The sequence below is a fragment of the Schistocerca americana genome, chromosome 5 (assembly GCF_021461395.2).
Source record: "Schistocerca americana isolate TAMUIC-IGC-003095 chromosome 5, iqSchAmer2.1, whole genome shotgun sequence".
NCBI classification, from domain to species: Eukaryota; Metazoa; Arthropoda; class Insecta; order Orthoptera; family Acrididae; genus Schistocerca; species Schistocerca americana.
This window is the reverse complement of record NC_060123.1, coordinates 466,585,214-466,608,006: the sequence shown is the minus strand read 5'-3', so window position 1 is coordinate 466,608,006 and position 22,793 is coordinate 466,585,214. Positions and strand designations below refer to the sequence as shown.

Sequence of the window (22,793 nt, the reverse complement as noted above, 5' to 3'; positions counted from 1 at the left end):
TCTCAGTTTCTTCATTCCATCACCTCACCAGTTTCCAGCTTTCCGTCTCATTGCTCTCTGGGTGCAGGCTTTTTTATTATATTCTGAGGGTACTTTTCCGTCCATCCCTTGTAGCACAGTAAGATTTCAGGAATCAAGGGTGATGCCTCCTTTTGATTCGGACGCCTGAATAGGAAGAACGTCTGTGCGCTCACTTCACTGAGCACATTTACTTTGACGGTGAGAGCAGTATAGAGCAATGAGTAACGCAACAGCAAGAGGTGCTCCACGGGCTGAAACACAGCAGCAGAGAAGATTTTAATGTACGGGTACTGCGACCCACTGCTAGGATTCAATGAGAGGTCATCGGCGCAGACGTACTCTTACAGCGAAAGGTGGGAAAATGTATTGCACCCACGAACATGATCGTTTTAGCAGCCCAGGTGACACGGTAAGTGGAGGCGTAATGTTGCGTGTGTGTGCTGACCAGTCACCAGTCAACGTTTTTACTGCTCTGTACTTCTTCCCCATGAGCGTACACTCTGCCCTGATTTCATTTTCATGGATGAAAAAGTGCGACCGCATCTAACAGAGCAGGTGAGTAACTCTTGGAAATTTCATTGCAAATATCAAACCTTTCACTGAGGGCCTAAGATACTGTTACAATGTTAGTAGGCCGAACTGGCCTCGTCGATGAAATGTTGCCATCTCTACGAACGTTTCACTTATTCTCAGGTAGTATAGTCCTTTTCATAATTTCTCGCGTTTTCGTCATTCACTTCGCTTATTCTTCTTTTGCATTAGTCTTCGTTAGTATGAGCCTCGTCATACTTTTATTAGTTAATGCAGATGATTTAATATTACTCATTCACAAATCCGTTTCCAGATAAGATACCGAAGAGTAAAACTGCGTTCACACATTTTCATGTGAATACGCAACAAAGAAAATGTTAAATATAACATAATTAAAACATTAAATGTGTCTGCATAGCTTATTGGCAATACGGATGGAACAGATTCAGGATTGTGTATGTGAGTATATTCGCTAGTGCCAGGCCTCTGATTCATTCTTGCTCCACTATCTTCTCTACCTCATCACAGTGGCTGCAAGGCTAAAATCTCAATTAGTCAGTTTCGTGTGAGCCCGGTGGCACTGTCACACACATCTTAGACCTTACTATATATGCAATTATTTTTCAGTAACAAGTTTGAAGACTCCAACATAATCATAACAGACTACATTGCAGATGTCGGAGAAAAAGTATTTACCTAGCTAATTTACAAAGAATCGTTTCCACCAATACCAAAAATTCAAGCACGAAATCGTACGAATTTCATTGTACTTAGTTCAGGAGTAACAGCGAATCCTTCGTCAACTAGAAGCAATATTACCAACACTGAACTAAATCTTGTGTCAGAAACGGTGCTAGGAATGACTTCTTGCTCCCGAATTTATAAATTTTGCAATTTTGAGGAACCAATCAATAAACAGAATCCATTTCTCAACAACTACAGTGTCAGGGTCATAATAATTGTTTTAGTCTACAGAACAGAAGAATAAAACAATGCTAAACAGCGTCTAAACATTACAGATCAGGAAAGTTCACGTTTATTTTACGTTCAACCTATTAGTTCTTTGAGAATAGTTTCGAAGTTGTCGATTTCAGCTACAATATCTTACTCCGTTTAATTCACCAAACATTTGAATAGCTTTTGCCCAATATTGATTGGAAACAACACAGGGCAAATTTTACTACGGAGAATCTATCGTTTATGTAAGTTCGGTTCGTCGTGTAACAAGGGATACAAATCAGTCATTTACTTCTAGAAGCAAACATGCAATTTTGTCCTTAGTTTTTCTGGGTCAGAAAGGGGAATCTTCACGTTGTGTCTGTGTTGTACTCTGCACAGCTATGGCAGAGGGTAAAGATGGCACCAACATCTTTCCTGCGTCTGAGATACGTAGATGTGTAAAGCATGTACCCGCTAAAGCGTCTGAAGTGGAACGCTGTCTTGATCTATCAAGTGAAACTACAGAAATAAAAACACACCTAATCTTATGAGAGCGCAGATATCCTTCTAAGCGGTATCCATTTCGAAGAACGCCTATCTTTTAATGATTGTCACGACAACTCACGTATCATATCCCTGACAACTCTCCCCTATTTCGTCATATTACAAAACGAGCTGCCCTTCTTTGAACTTTCCTCACGTTATCCGTTCATACCCGGTGAGGATCCTGTGTGTGCTGCAGTAATACAGAAAAGAACGTAAAAGCGTAGTATATGCAGTCTCCTTAATAATTCTGTTGCATACTCTAAAATAAATAGTCTTTGGTTTGCCTCTCGCATGACATTTCCTGTGTGATTTCAGTTCGTGCGTAATTGTAATATCAAGGTATTTAGTTCAGTCTCTCTCTTTTTATTTTTTTCAGATTGGTATGATGTTTCATGCGACACCACGAATTCCTCTCCTGTATCGGTCTTTTCGTCTCAGAGTTGCAGCGTACGTCTCAGTTATTTGCTGGATGTATTCCAATCTCTCTCTTCATCTACGGTTTTTATCCTCTATAGTTCTCTCTTTTATCATGGAAGCAGTACCCTCATGTCTCAACAGATGTCCTATCACGCTGGCGCTTCTTCTTATCGGTTTTGTCCATATATTCCTGTTATTACCGATTCCGAGGCGAAATTTCCCACTCCTTACCTTTTCAGTCCGCCTAATTCTTCTGTTGCACTACATGTCAAATACTTCGATTCACTTACGTTCAGATATTCCCTCAATCCATGTTTCACTACCACACAATGCTGTTCTCCAAATGTACGTTCTCAAAAATTTCTTCCTTAAATTGAAGCGGACTTCTCTTGGCTAGGAATGCCCCTTTTCTCCAGTGCTAGTCTGCTTTTGTGTGTTCCTTGCTCCGTCCGTCCTGGGTTGTTTTATTTCCAAGGGGCCAAAGTTCCTTAATTTCGGTTATTTCGAGATTCCTGAATTTGATATTAACTTTGTAATTTTTCCTATTGCTCATTCTTTTTGTCTTTCTTCGATTTAATCTCAGTCCATACTTTGTACTCATTGGACTCTTATTCCATTCAACAGATCCTGTAATTCTCTTTCACTTTCACTGAGAACAGTAAATCATCAGCGAATCTTATAATTAATATCCTTTCAACCTGGATTTCAATCTCACACTTGAACCATTCTTTTATTTCAGTCATTGTGTCATCGATGTTTAGATTGAATACTAGGAGCGAAAGACTACCTCCCTCTCTTACACCATTTTTTAGGCCGAGCACTTCGTTCATGGACTTACACTCTCATCATTCCCTGTTGGCGCTTGTACATATTGTATATTACTCATCTGCCCCTACGTCTCACCCTTATTTATCTCAGAATTTCAAACATTTTGCACATTTCGACATTCAGGAACGCTTTTTCCCTGTCGACAAATTCTATGAACGTGGACGATGTTTTTTCAGTCTTGCTTCCAATATCAACTGCGTCGTCAGAACTGTCTCTCTAGTGCCTTCACCTTTCTTAAAGCCGAACTGATCGTCATCTAACAATTCCGAAATTTCTTTTCCCAATCTTAAATCTACAACCATTAAATCTGTGTTATTTAACATATAAACGACATTTTATGAAATTTATTAATATTCCTGAGAAGCACTTCACACTATTTCTTTTTTGGGGCCAACCGTGCAGATATCTTGTCGAAATTATTCTGCAATTCGTTCACATAGACCAGACAAACTAATAGGGCGACTGAGATTGTCTGTTAATTTCTTTAAATAATTATGAACAGCAGAAGGCCTATAACGTTACTTTTGGGAACCTCAGATACGATTTCTGTGACCTCTCATGGTACTACTCACTGTGACAGATATAACAGGAAGTCACGAATGCAGTCGGACAACTGAGAGGATGTCAGACTGATTAGAAGCCACCTGTGATGAAAATTGTCAGTTGCCCTTTGGAAACCTGAAAACATAGTATCATCTTGAGATTCTCTGTCGTTAGCACTCGTTATTTGTTGAAAATAAAGAGCCAGTTGAGTTTCACAAGACCGACATTTTCTGAATCGGTGCTGGTTATGAGTCAACAGAGTCATTTCGTGCATTGCGAAGGAAAATAAAAATAAACAAATACGTAAATCCAGAAAAGTGCGAGTGAGACTCACGCACCGAGGGTTCCGTACAAACTATATTATTTTTACAGACTTTCATTCATACCAGGAATTGAGAATCTGGAATTTTCTAGCTTTTTATCGATATCGATGCACGCAAGATATACGCCTACACATTCCTGAGAATTGGGGATCTTAACAGGACAGGCAGGCATTCGGATAGCAAATGAGAAAAAAATGATATGATTTAATTAAAAATGACCAATTTTGGACTTATTTCCTTTGCATTTACAGTGAGCCCTTGCTTCCTTCCAAATACTCTATAGGTTTTGATGAGCTAGTTTGTTAGCAGGAAAATTTGTGACATAAGTAGCCATACCTTTTGATTCCATTGACTTTGAAGCTTAAGTTAATCACACCGCCAAGGACTACAGACCTCAGAATATGATACACATTCAAATTGATGTGTCTACCTGTTCCTGATAATAAGAGGTCTTAAAAGATGGATGAATAGACAGACAGGTAATAAACATCACAAAAGAATTTTTTTAGTGTTTTATAATTCCGGTTTAATAATTTTCGGATTTTTTTCTTTAGTTGTAATGTGAAATTTTGCTTCTTGTCAAATTTCATATTTCTAGGTCAACATGATGTACCCTGTAGGTTTTAATGAGTTAGTTAGCGAGTAACGAAATATGTGACATAAGTCGCCTTATCTATTTGACCTTGTTAACCTAGAAGCTTAAATTTGTTTCACCGTCAGGGACCTTACAGCCTAAAATGTGATATAAATTTCGCCTTGATATTTCTAAGTATTTCTTTCTTGGGAAAAGAGGTTTCAACAGTGCGACAGACAGGCGCCCAGACAGACAGACGCAACAAAGTGATGCTATAATGGTTCCTCTTCTACTGACTGAGGTGTGGAACACTATAAACCGGAACAATATAGACTGAGAATTTGCCTAGAAAAAACGAAATTTACTTTGAAACTCACAAAATTTAATAACAAAGTTTTGGAAGGTCCTGTACACACCTATAGAAACGACTGGTTTATGTTGATTCCTGTACCTAGATGTGTCTTCGGCAGTTGGGTGAGGCAGTGGGGAGCGTTTGAGGAGACTTGGTCGTGGCTTGTAATCAATGTGGAACACCGGCAGTGGTGGTGGAGGTGGTAACCGGCCGTGGCCCGCTGTGAACCAGTGGGGCTGAGGTGTCGGGTGATCGACCCCCGCTGCCTCCTCCGGCAACCACAGAGCGATACGCCGCCACTATAGGCCACGCCAGGCCAGCATATAAGCCGCGCCAGCCGTCACTGCGGCACAGTCGACAACAGGTAGCTCACAGCACCGACACCAGCAGCATGAACCGTCACGTAGCTCTGCTCCTCTGCGCCTTCTTGGCGCTCATCGCGGCCGCCGAGGTAAGCATCACCTCTCGTCGCCAAGGGCCACTCCGCGTTTCTAGTGCACTGTCTTCAGCTGAACAGAGTCTTCCATAAGCGCCCACGATTCTTCATACACAGTTGTCCACAGAGCTTTCAGGCAGCAAACTTACTTCAGGTGCACCACAAAGGAACTGCTGTAGGACCTTTCTTTTCAAATAAGTCTAGAAGCAGTCTGGTGGGTAATGTCAGAAGCCCCACGCTGCCATTCTCGTACAATGATGTACTGTATGGGGTCCCAAATATTTCAGATATCTCATTTTACACTTTCTTAGACTGCCGTAGTTTCAATACGGAATATATGACTTCAAGTTTGTAATCATTCCTAACTTCAGCTGTCTTCTTCAAAACCTACCAGGTGGTTATAATTAAAGTGGAGCTACTCACAGTGGCCCAGTGTCGACTGTGAGTGTCATACAGCACCGACACTTGGTAAATATTCTACTGCTTTAAAGTGGAACCGACTTACGCTGGAAAAAGAATTTTTTCCAATTTTTGCCACCAGATGCAAATCTGGCACTGTGAATGCGAGAAGTATAGAAATTTTTCCATATGTAATGGATTAGGAACAGGATGTGGGAAGAATATGTTAAACAAGTGAGAAAGGAATACTGTTAACTTTATTATTAACCGTTGCTTACACAATTTGTTGAATGTGGGCGCCGGAAACGTCGGCGAGATGTTTTACAGGGCTGGAATTGCGCCTTGTGGCCAGATTGGGAAATAATTTTTTCCAGCTTACATAGGTTCCACACTAATGCACTAGCATAATTACCAGGTCTCGCTACCATACAACAATTACAGGGCATCCTGATTCGTGAGTAGCTTCAGTTTAATTATAACCACCCAGCAGTTGAATATGTCGTACGACAACTTACTTTTATTCAGTCTGTGAAATTGGCATAGTCCTTTCCATCATGGTATCCAAAATTGCTTCCATATTTAGATAAATTTCTATGTTGATTTGAATTTTACACCTTCATTAAAGACTTGTCCTGAAATTTTTCTTCCATTTTTGCTTCCATGTTTCATTCCGTGGTTCATTCACATTCACTGGTTGTTGTTGTTGTTGTTGTGGTCTTCAGTCCTGAGACGGGTTTGATGCAGCTCTCCATGCTACTCTATCCTGTGCAAGCTTCATCATCTCCCAGTACCTACTGCAGCCTACATCCTTCTGAATCTGCTTAGTGTATTCAGCTCTTTGTCTCCCTCTACGACTTTTACCCTCCACGCTGCCCTCCAGTACTAAATTGGTGATCCCTTGATGTCTCAGAACATGTCCTACCAACCGATCCCTACTTCTAGTCAAGTTGTGCCACAAGCTCCTCTTCTCCCCAATCCTATTCAATATCTCCTCATTAGTTATATGATCTACCCATCTAACCGTCAGCATTCTGCTGTAGCACCACATTTCGAAAGCTTCTATTCTCTTCTTGTCCAAACTAGTTATCGTCCATGTTTCACTTCCTTACATGGCTACACTCCATACAAATACTTTCAGAAACGACTTCCAGACACTTAAATCTATACTCGTAGTTAAAAAATCTCTCTTCTTCAGAAACGCTTTCCTTGCCATTGCCAGTCCACATTTTATATCCTCTCTACTTCGACCATCGTCATTATTTTGCTCCATAAATAGCAAAACTCCTTTACTACTTTAAGTGTCTCATTTCCTAATCTAATTCCCTCAGCATCACCCGACTTAATTCGACTACATTCCATTATCCCCGTTTTGCTTTTGTTGATGTTCATCTTATATCCTCCTTTTAAGACACTATCCACTCCGTTCAACTGCTCTTCTCCAAGTCCTTTGCCGTCTCTGACAGAATTACAATGTCATCGGCGAACCACTAAGTTTTTATTTCTTCTCCATGGATTTTAATACCTACTCCGAATTTTTCTTTTGTTTCCTTCACTGCCTGCTCAATATACAGATTGAATAACATCGGGGAGAGGCTACAACCCTGTCTCACTCCCGTCCCAACCACTGCTTCCCTTTCATGTCCCTCGACTCTTATAACTGCCATCTGGTTTCTGTACAAATTGTAAATAGCCTTTCGCTCCCTGTATTTTACCCCTGCCACCTTCAGAATTTGAAAGAGAGTATTCCAGGCAACATTGTCAAAAGCTTTCTCTGAGTCTACAAATGCTAGAACCGTAGGTTTGCCTTTCCTTAATCTAGCTTCTAAGATAAGTCGTACGGTCAGTATTGTCTCACGTGTTCCTATATTTCTACAGGAACCAAACTGACCTTCCCCAAGGTCGGCTTCTACCAGTTTTTCCATTCGTCTACAAAGAATTCACTTAGGTATTTTGCATCCGTGACTTATTAAACTGACTAACATTTTCAACTACAGCAAGCACGTTAGGTCGTAGTAGCGATAGATAAATCACAACTCAAGGCGACAATGACAAATATGTTTATCGTCTAGGAAAGTAAATTCACGTAGAAAAATCAACTTGTAATACAGACAGAGGTAATGGACTACCACACTAGCCACAGTCATTATCTATGACAATGCTATATATATATATATATATATATATTATACAGTTAATAAACACTTTTAAACAAATAAAATGTATTTGTGATAAGACAATACGAAAAGGGAGTCTCTAATTCGTAATTAATTGGCTACATTTGTAAAATATAGGTCTGCAGCTGGGCATCCATGATGCCTTTTTGCCTACGATAGTTAAAAATCTCTTTTATGTTAAAATTTTCCACAAATAGTGAAGTTTAGCAAAAAATTGTAGTACAATGTCAGAAACTGGTTAAAAAACCTGACAGACCATTTAGAATGCACAATCATTGGGTATAAAGTAAAATATTGTGTAAAGCTCAGAAGGACACAGAAACCAAATACGACAGTGAGCTGTCATTCTGAACGAAACGATTGAGAACGAACACACAAAAGTAATAAGGACCTTAGCGAAACATGCCTCTTCTTTGAAACCACATCATATGCAACAGATTCCACTTAGTTTTATTTATTATAGATCCTCTTTTTGTAGAAAATGTTAATTTTGCAAATATATCAAATTACAATCAGAGTAGAGCTATACAGTATCATTCAGAATTCAAATTCTGTCATACGCTTTAGTGTTTTTAATTAAATGGATGACATATTTGAGAAACAGACTAAACACATTACTCTTTGACGTAAAAAAACTGTAAAAAATTAACATATTCATGGATAGAAAAACTATGTAATACCTCACTCAACGAGGAAACGCTAGGTGTGTGTAACATTTCTAGTGATGTCCGTAAAGTCTGGATGTGTTAAGTCCAAATGCAGCGCCCTCGAGAAAGGTAAGCAACAAATATTAAGGGAGTATTTCGTCTTATGAATCCACCAAAAGAATTCTGAACAAAAAGCGATAAATCTGAAACCTACATACTTCTACATCGCTGACTTTCTAAGAACAATGTAAATAGAACTAAACCTGCGAACCAGCAGCTGTTGAAGGAGCAAAGCCTCCAAAATACGTCGAAAATAATAATATAAGAGGAACTTAAAATTTAGTAACTGTTTGCGATGGATCTATATTTCTATTTCAAACAGAGTCACAGTAAGTGCCTGCACAGCATGTGTATATGTAAAGCAACAGAGTTCTAGTTTTGAAATATAAGTGACAGTATCAACGATCAATTTCCGCTGTCGTTTTTCGAGTTTCCTCTTCTTCTTCTCGTGCTGTACCTGAGTTAGGTGACTAAGTTTCGGAACGTAGTCGTTAACGACAATTTCATCTTTTGTACATATAAAATTAATCGCGTAATTTAAGTACACACTAAGCAAACATTAATTGCTAATTTTGCTAATTTGCTAATTTTGGTATATATGTCTTCAACAAATCATTAAGGAAGACTTCAGAAATGTACTGAGTGAGGTGGAGCATTGGTAAGGTGCTAAGAACGTTTTCGTGAAGATGGTGGCTCCAGTTCCCCAACAGGCTCCCGAGTTACAGTTTAAAGCGATTGCCAGGATGGTACCTTTGGAAGGGTACGGGCGATACCGCCACTTTTATTCGGCAATACGAATTAGTGTGCATGCAATGAGACCTCTGGTTACAGCGAGTGGTGTGCTGTGTTGCAGGAGAAGTACCCGGCCACGTTCGACAGCCTGGACCTGAAGGAGCTGCTGTCGGATGAAACTCGAGTCCAGGATGCGATGCGCTGCCTGCTGGAAGAAGGAGACGCAGCGTGCAGACCCGCCGGGAAGGCGCTCAAGGGTGAGACCCATCGTAGCCTACACTCTGCTACCCAGTAGGATGGTATAGCCCACACCACACCGAGCGAGGTGGTGCAGCGGTTAGCAAACTGGACTCGCATTCGGGTGGACGACGGTTCAATCCAGCATCCGGCCATCCAGATTTAGGTTTTCCGTGATTTTCCTATATAGTCCAGGCAAACGCTGGGATGGTTCCTTTGAAAGGGCACGGCGGACTTCGTTCCCCGTCCATCCCTAATCCGATGAGACCGATGACCTCGCTGTTTGGTCTCTTCCCCCAAACAATCCAATCCAATCCAATCCCACACCACAAGCTCACACTCAAAATGAGACCTGTACCATGAATACAGTGAGTCTGTATTCAGTAATCGGGTAGCTGCAGATGGCAGTAAAGGGGTCCCAATGGAGCAATGACGATTGGAATATGATTGTTCCCCGAATTTAAATAAGTTTGCTTAGAAATAAAAATATGGATTGGGATAAAGGTATAAGTCAGCCTGAAATTCCAGTCAACTGTGGGTGATACTGCAAGAACTATGTAGTGCACAGTGAACAACCTCCGAGATCATACTCTGGTCCATACAGGGAATTAATTCTTCTATCAGAATATATAGAGCTTATTGGTCCCCAGGGTAAAATTAGGGAAATCCTGCTTTACTGCAGTACCAGTCAACTTTTCCGAGGCATGTACATTTGATTAGCTGTGCAGCGTATCTCCTTACCCTGTAACGCAACGCCAGGCCACCTATATATCTTCTTCCTTAGTGAATAATATAATATTATTTGTTTTACGTGGTTAGCAAGAAGAGAAAGAGGAATTATCTTGATAGTGGGGTGGCGATAAAAACCGGCACTGCCAATGACCGTTGGTCCGTCACTAACAGAGTGATGTGTCGCTGTGGAAAGAAATAAACGTATATCAACATTAGTGTTTGCATTTGTGATGTTCGGTTATTCATTGCATTTAATATTTGATCAGTGAAAGCATATATAGCATTTTCTGTTGAAAAGCCTTTCTGAAAACCAAACTGACATTTTGTTAGTACTTCATTTTTACAAATATGTGTAATGCTACACTTCCATACATTTCTTTTTCAATAATTTTGGATAAAGATGTCAGAAGTGTGATTGGGCGATAGTTGTTAGTATCAGATCTATCCCCTTTTTATGCGATGGTTTAACAATAACATATTTCACTCTGTCTGGAAAAAATTCCCTGTTTCAGTGAGCTACTACATATGTGGCTGAGAATCCTACTTATTTGTTGAGAACAGCTTTTTAATACTCTGTTGGAAATGCCATCAATTCCATATGAACTTTTACTTCTGAGTGAATTTATTATTTTCATAATTTCAGTGGGAGAGGTGGGTTGAATTTCAATTTTAACAAATTGCGTAGGTACTGCTTCTTCCCTATACTGCTTTGCATTTTCTAATGAATATCAGGGACCTATCTTCTCTACAACACTTAAAAAATGATTATTAAAATGTTTTCTACTTCAGACTTCTTGTTAACAAACTTTTCATTGTGTTTGATAGAAATACAATCTTCCTGTGCTCTCGGTTGCCCTGTTCCCCTTTTCACAATATTCCAAATTGTTTTAATGATATTATGAGATGTGCTAATCTCAGATTTAATGCACATAGTTCCGAACTTTTTAATACCTTTTCCTAATAAGTGCAGTAGTTTTCATAATTTTTCATTGTTTTGTGATCATTACTCCTCCTACCTATAAGATATATTTCCCTTTTCTGTTTACAAGATATTTTTATCCCTTTAGTAAGCCATGGCTTATTTACCTGGATTCTTACAATTTTATTTCACTATTTTCTTAGGAAACTGTTTCAAATATACTCTCAAAGATATCACAAAATAGGTTAAATTATAAATTAGCATCATGTTCCCTGTACACCTCAGCAGTTTTTGTAACTTTTCATTGTTTTGAGGTCATTACTCCTCCTAGCTATAAGATACATTTCCCTTTTCTGTTTACAAGATATTTTTATCCCTTTATTAAGCCATGGCTTTTTTACATGGTTTCTTACAAGTATATTTCACTGTTTTCTTAGGAAACTGTTTTCAAATATACTCTCAAAGGTATCATGAAATAGGTTAAATTTTAATTTAGCATCATGTTCCCTCACACCTCATCCCAGTCTGTTGCAGGATTTCCCTAAAATTTTGAAGTGTTAAATCGTTAATGGAGCACACTATTTTGGAGGACTGTTTTGCATTACTGTATGGAGCTATATCATATACTGTAACTAGCTGTGCATCATGATCAAATGGCTCTGAGCACTATGGGACTCAACTGCAGAGGTCATTAGTCCCCTAGAACTTGGAACTAGGTAAACCTAACTAACCTAAGGACATCACAAACATCCATGCCCGAGGCAGGATTCGATCCTGCGACCGTAGCGGTTTTGCGGTTCCAGACTGCAGCGCCTTTAACTGCACGGCCACTTTGGCCGGCGCATCATGATCAGACAGACCATTCTTAACAGGAACATTTTTTATTTAATTACATTTATCTTGGTCTATGAGAAAGTTATCTATCAGTGTGCTGCTTTCCTTTACCACTCGAGTAGGAAAATCAATAACTGATGTCAAATTAAAAGAACCAAGTAATACTTCAAGGTCGAGCCTTCGATCCGACTCCTTCACAAAATCTACGTTGAAATCCCCACAAACAATAATTTGCTTTCCTTTGTCTGACTGGTAGCACAACAAATAATCCAAGTTTTTCAAAAATAGTTGATAATTTCCTAGTGGGGAAATGGCTACAATTGTAAAAGTGTCTTTATTTAGTTTAAGCTCACATATACAATCTTCTGTGTGTTTCTCTACACAAAATTTTTTAGTTCCCAAATTTTTCCTTTTTAACATATATGGCATCTCCTCCTCTCTCCATAGTGTCTCTACTTACATGTGCGGAAAGCTTATATCCACCTACATTTACCATTTCCATACCTGTGATGATATGATGTTCAGGCAGGCATAGTAAATCTATTCCACCCTCCGTTTCTAGATCTTCTATGCAAACCAGAAGCTTATCTACTTTGTTTTTAAATCCCCTGACATTCTGATGCAATATATTAATATTATTTTTCCTCTGCTTTTATGTGAATCTTGTGACATACTAACATTATTTTCACTGTACTGTTATGAGAATCTTGTGATATTTTCACATCTCTAGTACCTGCCTGTCTGAACTTTTCATGAAGATTGATTTCAATCAATGTAGGATGATTCGATACTGATCTTAGCCTAAAAAAGTTCTCCCACGAATTCCAGTGCCCCCACTTAAAGATTTTGCTATCATCCCAGCCAGTTTACCCTTCCCTTTCCTATTGAGACGCAGCCCATGTCTTGTGAAGTCCCACCTACCAATACCATCAGGAACCAAACCTATGCTTGACAAAGTAGCCACCTGAAGAAACTGATCTAGCTTCATATTGAACTTCATGACAGAGCTGTTCAATTGGGTCCAGTCATACTGTATGATTGCACGAACCAAGACAACATTTGTATGGTTCGTTGCAGATGCTATTTTCACTACGTCACACTTAATATTGTAGCCCTGATCCCTATCAATACTGTTTCCCGCTCCACCCACTACCACAACATGATCCTCCTTTGTAAAATCTTTGCACAATGATGCTACATCCTCTATCACTTGGCTACAACATGGACTGCGATTGGAAATACTTGTGACTTTGTACCTGTCACCTAATTTTTCCTGCAAAATCTGGTCCACACCTCTCCCATGGCTACTACCTAACATAAGAACTTTCCTCCTACTTTCTACATTTTTTGCAACAGTTGGTTTCCTAGTGAAAGTCTCATGAGTACTGAATAAACTTTCATCTACTTAAGACTCTTCCTTAGCTGATTGAGGTAGCAAGGCAAATCTGTTGTTTGTGCCAATGATGAAACTGTCTGATATTGTTATCTTTCTGTGGCCCCTGTTCCTTGCTATCACTTCCCACCTTCCTGTTCCGCTATTTTCCTATCCCTTGAACATAATCTGCAATAACATGGAAGGTACCCATTTACTTCTCCGATTCCCATGGCACTGTATTCACCCGAATGCAACCATCTGCCACAACAGATGCACAGAACCCCATAACTGAATTTCCTATGTCAGCTCAAACACTTCTTGCTCATGGTTGTTTACAATACTTTTAACAAAATTTGTCTTGGCAATAACAATAATATTCTATTAACTACAGATCACAAAAGCCACTAATACACGTGTATACTATTAATATACACTCCTGGAAATTGAAATAAGAACACCGTGAATTCATTGTCCCAGGAGGGGGAAACTTTATTGACACATTCCTGGGGTGAGATACATCACATGATCACACTGACAGAACCACAGGTACATAGACACAGGCAACAGAGCATGCACAATGTCGGCACTAGTACAGTGTATATCCACCTTTCGCAGCAATGCAGGCTGATATTCTCCCATGGAGACGATCGTAGAAATGCTGGATGTAGTCCTGTGGAACGGCTTGCCATGCCATTTCCACCTGGCGCCTCAGTTGAACCAGCGTTCGTGCTGGACGTGCAGACCGCGTGAGACGACGCTTCATCCAGTCCCAAACATGCTCAATGGGGGACAGATCCGGAGATCTTGCTGGCCAGGGTAGTTGACTTACACCTTCTAGAGCACGTTGGGTGGCACGGGATACATGCGGACGTACATTGTCCTGTTGGAACAGCAAGTTCCCTTGCCGGTCTAGGAATGGTAGAACGATGGGTTCGATGACGGTTTGGATGTACCGTGCACTATTCAGTGTCCCCTCGACGATCACCAGTGGTGTACGGCCAGTGTAGGAGATCGCTCCCCACACCATGATGGCGGGTGTTGGCCCTGTGTGCCTCGGTCGTATGCAGTCCTGATTGTGGCGCTCACCTGCACGGCGCCAAACACGCATACGACATCATTGGCACCAAGGCAGACGCGACTCTCATCGCTGAAGACGACACGTCTCCATTCGTCCCTCCATTCACGTCTGTCGCGACACCACTGGAGGCGGGCTGCACGATATTGGGGCGTGAGCGGAAGACGGCCTAACGGTGTGCGGGACCGTAGCCCAGCTTCATGGAGACGGTTGCGAATGGTCCTCGCCGATACCCCAGGAGCAACAGTGTCCCTAATTTCCTGGGAAGTGGCGGTGCGGTCCCCTACGGCACTGCGTAGGATCCTACGGTCTTGGCGTGCATCCGTGCGTCGCTGCGGTCCGGTCCCAGGTCGACGGGCACGTGCACCTTCCGCCGACCACTGGCGACAACATCGATGTACTGTGGAGACCTCACGCCCCACGTGTTGAGCAATTCGGCGGTACGTCCGCCCGGCCTCCCGCATGCCCACTATACGCCCTCGCTCAAAGTCCGTCAACTGCACATACGGTTCACGTCCACGCTGTCGCGGCATGCTACCGGTGTTAAAGACTGCGATGGAGCTCCGTATGCCACGGAAAACTGGCTGACACTGACGGCGGCGGTGCACAAATGCTGCGCAGCTAGCGCCATTCGACGGCCAACACCGCGGTTCCTGGTGTGTCCGCTCCGCCGTGCGTGTGATCATTGCTTGTACAGCCCTCTCGCAGTGTCCGGAGCAAGTATGGTGGGTCTGACACACTGGTGTCAATGTGTTCTTTTTTCCATTTCCAGGAGTGTAGTAACGTAATGAAGTTAAACTAAAGTTAAATATCAAAAAATGTATACCTGAAGAAATTAGGCATATGATCGTGAATGCAAAATACGCACTTCCAGCGTTCTTAGAGGAAATAAAAGGTGGAACTTAAAACCTTTAATTCCCCGAGTAGATACGGTACTACTAAATATATGTGTAATGGAAACAACCTAAATTCTTCGGTTAATACTTAATGTAGTACATCTTATAATTCTGCCCGTAATTATGTTGTTTTCAAACATTTATACGTCCTCGTAACAAAGTTAACCAGTAAAACATGGCCCACTATTTACTTCTACAATGTTCCATTAAGTTCTTGACTTGATGTTTCCCCATAAGAAGACGTAGCAGCTTGGTTGGTACCTAAGTTTTTCTTTAATGGCATAGTTTCTTTTGCAGTATACTCAATTAGCCAAATGGCTATGTTTTAAAACGCCTGGGATCTGTCATTCATCTTTTGTCGTTGGCTACAACCTTGATACATCAGACCTGATCTCAAACGACACGTTTTGTATCTGGGAATGTGGTTATGTGGCAGAATTGTTGAGACGATGCAGTAGTATTTCCAGAAAAATTAAGGAGTAGTTGTGTTTTGACATCCCAGGACCCTAGCGACTAAATCAGCAATATACGCACTGCTCACCCCAATCTACACATACTAAATAGGACTCCATCGCGAAGCACAATACAGTTCTACGATTGTAACCGTATTTTCCTTTGCAGAGGTGCTGCCCGAAATAGTGCGTACAGACTGCGCCAAGTGCACTGAGACACAGCACAAGAAGATCGGAGGTTTCTTCGGAGAGGTCTCGCGCCGCCACCCAGACCTCATGAAGAAGCTGCTGGACAAGTACGACCCATCTGGAGAATACAGGAAGAAGTACGCCAAGTCCTGGGCCGAGTACAGCATCCACCACTAATCCTCATCATCCCTTGTAACTCTTATATTCAATAAATCTATCACCTACCCTATAACGTAAAAGTTCATTTCGACCTACCCACAAACACGGAAATACATGGAGCTCCTGAACTCGTTTGTTCTGTGAACACAGGAACGATCTGCTTTCATATCAGTGATGAAGCAACATTTCATTTTAAAATCAGCGTCATTTGCAGTTATTGCTCTCAAGAACCAGAAGTCAATCGTTCAGCATGAAGGAGACTAGCCATAAGTGCTTTCTTTAATTTTTGGTGACAAGGTTTACCATGTATTCCTTTTGAGGACACACACAGTAACTGGAATGATAGTCATAGAGTGCCACAGCCGTAGGATTTTCAACAAATTCAAGAAGACACCAGTGATGTCGTATGCGAACAACAGGCAGCCTGAAACTTCCTGGCTGATTAAACCTGTGTGCCGGACCGGGACTCGAACTTGGGACCTTTGCCTTTCGCAGGCAAGTGTTTTACCAACTGTGGTATCCATGCACGACTCACGCCCGATCCTCACAGTAGGAGGCGAGGTACTGGCAGAAGTAAAGCTGTGCGGATGCGGCATGAGTCGTGCTTGGGTAGCCCTGTTGGCTGGACCACGCATTTGACCGAGTTGACCACCATTTCCTGCACGCTGTCTTACAGAAGATGGGACTGTCCTCAGTATCGGCAGGTGTGGTTCTCCCTCTCATCCACGGAGCCCCTTCCACAGTTCTCGTCAATGGCTACCGTTCACCACCGTTCACTATAGAGCGTTCAGTGCGACAAGGATGCCCTATCAGCCTTTCTCTTCGCTGTCGCCCTCGAGCCTGCACTTCATGGTCTACGACAGCGTTTGGAGGGCATTCGCCTCCGCGATGTACATTTTAAATGTTGTGCCTATGCGGACGATGTAGTATTCTTGGGGAGGTCCGCAGAAGATACATGTACGGCCATCGCGTGGCTTCATCAATACGTATAGGTGGCCGGGAGCCGTATCAATCTGCGAAAGTCGCACTGCATGGATGTGGACAGAGGACTACAAACGAGTACGCCAGTGTCCATTACCAGAGTCCCGGCGATGAAGTGTTTGGGAGTGACCTTCCATGGGAACGTGCAGCGTACAGCAGCATACACGTATTGCAGACTACTTAATGTGATACGCACGCAAGTTCGCCTCCATAACTTTCGAACACTTGACTTGATCATGCGTGTACATTTTGTCAACGTGTACCTCGCTCCGAAACTTAATCATTACACACACGTTCTCCCGACGGCTGCTACGGTCGCTGCCAAGTTCCAGGCGGCCTTCGGTCATTTCGTCAGTGAGGGTAGGGTGTTCAAGAACCGTTACGACACGCTAACGTTGCCCACACATGTAGGCGGCATTGGATTGATAAACGCGCACAACAGGGCGCGTGCTCTCTTCCTGCGGACGATGCATCGCCTATGTACTTCAGACGTGGCTACCCTCCCTCGTACACTAGTTCAGGAGGTGGTGCCTCAATCCATCCGTCCGCCGATTCCTGTTGGACATATCACGCCAGCACTGTGTCACATTCGCACCTGTCTGGTCGACATGAGCTATCTGTTGGATGTCTTGCCAACCACGCGGGATCCTAACACCAAGGACTTCTACCGCTACTTTCAACGATTGCTGCATGCTAATTTCGTTGAACGCCGACATCCGACGCTTGGCTGGAGACGGGTGTGGAGTAACATACACTCCCCTTTCCTTCCCACCACGGTCAGGGCGCTGTGGTATGTGATAACGATGGAAAAATTCCCCACCCGACAACGTTTACACATGATCCATCTTGCCGAGGATCCTCTCTGCCCCAGATGCGCCGCTGTCGACACCAACATTCACCATTTCATTTGTGGTACGGCTGCCGACTGCTGGCTCCTCACACGGCCTATGTTGGCTTTGTCGTTACGACGGACGCCTCAGTCCGTAGGGCCCGCCCACCGAGCTGATCCATCCCGACGTCATTTACTTCCCTGCTACTCGTCATAACGCCACGGTGTGGGTTAAGGATATATCACTGTCATACTTTTTTAATGAGAGCGTTGCCGGGGTGTTAGATTTCTGGAATTATTTAACGAGTAACTACACAATTTTACGGCGTAATGCGTCGTATGGTACGCTACCCGGTTTGAGAAGAGATTTATAGGGTGTTTCACCCTCGCTGAGTGAGGCATGGATGGTACCCATTTACTTCTTCGATTCCCATGGCACTATATTCACCCGAATGCAACCATCTGCCACAACAGATGCACAGAACCCCATAACAGAATTTCCTATGTCAGCTCAAATACTTCTTGCTCATGGTTGTTTACAATACTTTTAACAAAATTTGTCTAGGCAATAACAATAATATTCTATTAACTACAGATCAAAAAAGCCACTAATACACGTGTATACTATTAATGTAGTAACGTAATGAAGTTAAACTAACGTTAAATATCAAAACATGTATACCTGAAGAAATTAGGCCTATGATCGTGTATGCAAGATACGTACTTCCCGCGTTCTTAGAGGAAATAAAAGATAGAACTTAAAACCTTTAATTCCCCGAGTAGATACGGTACTACTGAATATATGTGTAATGGAAACAACCTAAATTCTTCGGTTAATACTTAATGTAGTACATCTTATAATTCTGCCCGTAATCATGTTGTTTTCAAACATTTATACGTCCTCGTAACAAAGTTAACCAGTAAAACATGGCCCACTATTTACTTCAACAATGTTCCATTAAGTTCTTAACTTGATGTTTCCCCATAAGAAGACGTAGCAGCTTGGTTGGTACCTAAGATTTTCTTTAATGGCATAGTTTCATCTGCAGTATACTCAATTAGCCAAATGGCTATGGTTTAAAACGCCTGGGATCTGTCATTCATCTTTTGTCGTTGGCTACAGCCTTGATACTTCAGACCTGATGTCAAACGACACGTTTTGATTCCGGGAATGTGATTATGTGGCAGAATGCAGGACATCCCGCCGTCCGGCTGCTGTGGACAACCCCCGACGGAAAAAAAGAAAAATAGAACAACAACAAAAATTACAAATATCTTAATGAGAACAAAACGAGCAACAAATAGAATATAATAAAGTATTGCACCATTTCCTTTCTTCTTTTCTTTTTTTTAAAACAAAATGTTCAGAGGCATATTTAATTTTTGTTCGTGGGCGGAATCTGAAGATGTGGTGAACGGCCTTCCTAGTTAGCTTTAGGATGAAAGTGACGGTGGCACTAGCTTTGTTTTTGTTTTTAGGATAGATAGGTTTTTGGGGCTTGTATGAGTGATAGGGGCCAAAGCCTGAAGTGGAAGAGGTGATTTTCTTTCTTTCCTTTTATATAAGTTGATAGAGCACTTGAGCGCCAAAGGCAAAGTTCCCGAGTAAGAGTCCCACTCCGGCACACAGTTTTAATCTGCCAGTAAGTTTCATATCAGAGCACACTCCGCTGCAGAGTGAAAATCTCATTCAGTGTACCGATAGACTGCGGAGGTGGGAAACAAAAATCACAAGCCCCAACCAGGCTCGAAAACTCAAGCATTAAGAGGCCCTTAAGAAGCCAAGTTTAGCGTAGATACCTACAGTACAAACCACCCAATAGTAAATATTAAATTACGGACTTCCCAACTGCGCGCATACCAAAACAAATTAACACAGTTAAGCCAAGAACATCCTAAGGAACCTCTATGCACTGACACAATTTCAACTAACTGTACAAAATATGAGTTACAAACAGACAGGAGGCTACAGCCAAATCAAGTGAACAAAAAATTTAATTATTGAAATGCTCAGGTCTAAACTACATCAAAACTGCCATGAAACTAGTTCACCAAGTATCCAATTATAAATCAGCCATATAGGCATTACATATCCCGTTCAGAGATAATATCCAGGTAGGCAGTAGACAGAGTAAATGTCAGTACTGAGAGAGGGTAAAATAACAAACACCCACATTCATCACTGATTTTCAAGGTAACAATGTCAGCGAAGCAACTCTAATGCTGGGCCGGACAACTTGAATTACTGTTCTGCACAACACAATAAATCATGGATGTGAATCAGAGTTCCCGGAGCAAACAGGAAACTACAATTAAAGCAACTTCAGGGTCAACACACCTGCAGATATAGGGCCAGGAAACATGTTAAAATAAAACGCAAGAAACTCACCTTCAAATATTTTCAAGAGCCCACTTCTGACAGCATGAATTCTCCATGCCTAGGATAATACTGCCGACGCCGGCCAAACCGACGACGACTTCGCAAGGCACTTGCTGGCTCGTAGTGCTCTGATCTCTTTCCAAAGACCTCTTTCCTCTCTCGTACAGTGCGCCACATCGTGCTCTAAGTGATGGCCGAAGATCAAAACAGAGGGAAAGGGTCGATATCCACGGCTCAAAGCTGTTCTTGTAATTTTTCTTTACTTTCGCTTATGATAAAAATGTAAGCACTGATATTCTTTCACCCTGAATTTTAATCTCACTGTTGAACCTTCCTTGTACTGCTTCTCTCATGTATCCCAGCTTGGCGTGCTTCAAGGTTCGCCGTACTCTATGGAAATCAATGAGGACCGTTAGGTAGTGCGGCTAGGTTTTCGGGCGCTGCTGTCGCCGCCGCGAGCGCTGCAGCAACGACAGCCAGACAGGGCAGTTGTGATTTCTCTGCGCGGCAATATTGATCAACATACACACTGTTGTCTTGGTTCTGAATTCGCTAGTCTTCGTTCTCAATTTCCGTTTGCTCGCTGGACTCGTTGTTATTCTGTCTCGAGTCTCCGTTCTCCGCCATTATTTGTTATTGTCGACCTGTTACTTTCTTGAAGTTCGCTTCCGATGCTCCCGGCCAGTGGGCCTGCCTCCGCTGGGTCTCATGTCATTTCCGGTTTTGCCGTATTCCGGCTATATAACACGTACAGATTGAACATTATTGGAGGAAGACTGCATCCCTGTCTAGTTCGGTCACTTCTTCCTCGCCCTTACATTCTTGTTGCTCCTTCTTCGTTGTTGTTTATATCGTGTATTACCCATCTACTACCACAAGCTTCGCATCGGACATACTTTCTAGGTTTGCAGGTCGTTTGAAAGTATCTTAATTTTTGTTAAACCTAAACTCCGTCATCAACTACAAAGAAAGAACTGCTTTTCTCAAGTCTTTACCTGATGTAAAGAAAATTTTACTCTCTAAATAAGCCTAACTTTTCCTTTCAGTTGTTTAGCATACAGCTCTTCTCAACATCTTAGGTGCTTGAGCTAATTGTATTCTCAAATGTATCCGTCTTTGATGTTTTTATCATTTTGTGAATGACACTCTTTCAAAAGGATGATTCTCATACATTCAAACACAGTAACTTAAATAATCCTTTGCTTGACATTTGCTCGAATAATATTAATAATTCTGTTGGAATCTCTCTACCTCATGCTTTGTTTGGTTACAGGTCCTACAAAGGTCTCTCAAACTATAATTTTAGATACCCTAAATCTTAGAAATAGACATTCATTTTCTTGTCCATCACTTCAGCAGATTTCCTACCTTTCGTAGTGATATTTAAGGCTTTAAATGCTAGCGACGTACATTATCCGTGTACTGTAGTCGTGCTAAGACGTACACTGAGATGGCGAAAGTAATGAGATACCTCGTAATATAGTTTCGGGGGCGAGGATTTGCTAGTTTAGAGCAGGAACTCAACCAGTCGTTGGAAGTCCTCTGCAGAAATACTGAGCCATGCTGCCTCTATAGCCGTCCATAATTACGAAGGGGTTGCCAGAGATGGATTTTGTGCAACAACTGACCTGTAGATTATTTCCCATAAATGTTCGATAGGGTACATGTCGGGCGATCTAAGTGACTAAATCGTTCTCTCGAACTGTCCAAACTATTTTTCAAATCAATCGTGATCAAATGTGGCCCAACGACATGGCGCATTGACATTCACAAAAGTCCATCGTTGTTTGGGAGCATTAAGCCTATGAATGGCTGCGAATAGTCTCTAAGTGGATAAAAATAACAAGATGCAAACACATCTCAAGACTAATGAGGACAACGCGCAAAGGAAGCAAGATAATTTCTGTGTGGCTAAGATGTGAATTAGGGTCTGATGGGAGGGGTACTGTGGTAGTGCATGCTGTTGCCATGACCACTGTGTATGGATGGCGCAGTAGTCAGCTCACCTGCCTAGTAAGCAAGAGACTCGGTTCGAATCCTGGTCCGGCACAAATTTTCAACTATCCCAATTGATTTAAATCAATCCCCACTCACAGCAAACGTCTGAATTCCTTTATATCTCACATCCCACACCATTATTGAGCTACCACTAGCTGGGACAGTGCATTGTTGACAATTTGGGTCCATGGCTACGTGTGGTAGCCTACCACCAG

General features: G+C 41.9%; 1 protein-coding gene across 1 annotated transcript in view; it reads left to right on the top strand.

Moving 5' to 3' along the window:
- Nucleotides 1–16,408, top strand: part of LOC124616444 — a 164,797-nt gene extending 148,389 nt beyond the window's left edge. Inside the window, exons 4-5 of the mRNA XM_047144753.1 lie at nucleotides 9,644–9,779; nucleotides 16,212–16,408. Coding sequence (XP_047000709.1) covers nucleotides 9,644–9,779; nucleotides 16,212–16,408 — 333 coding nt within the window. The remainder of the gene's footprint in view (nucleotides 1–9,643; nucleotides 9,780–16,211) is intronic.
- The last annotated feature ends 6,385 nt before the right edge of the window (nucleotides 16,409–22,793 follow it).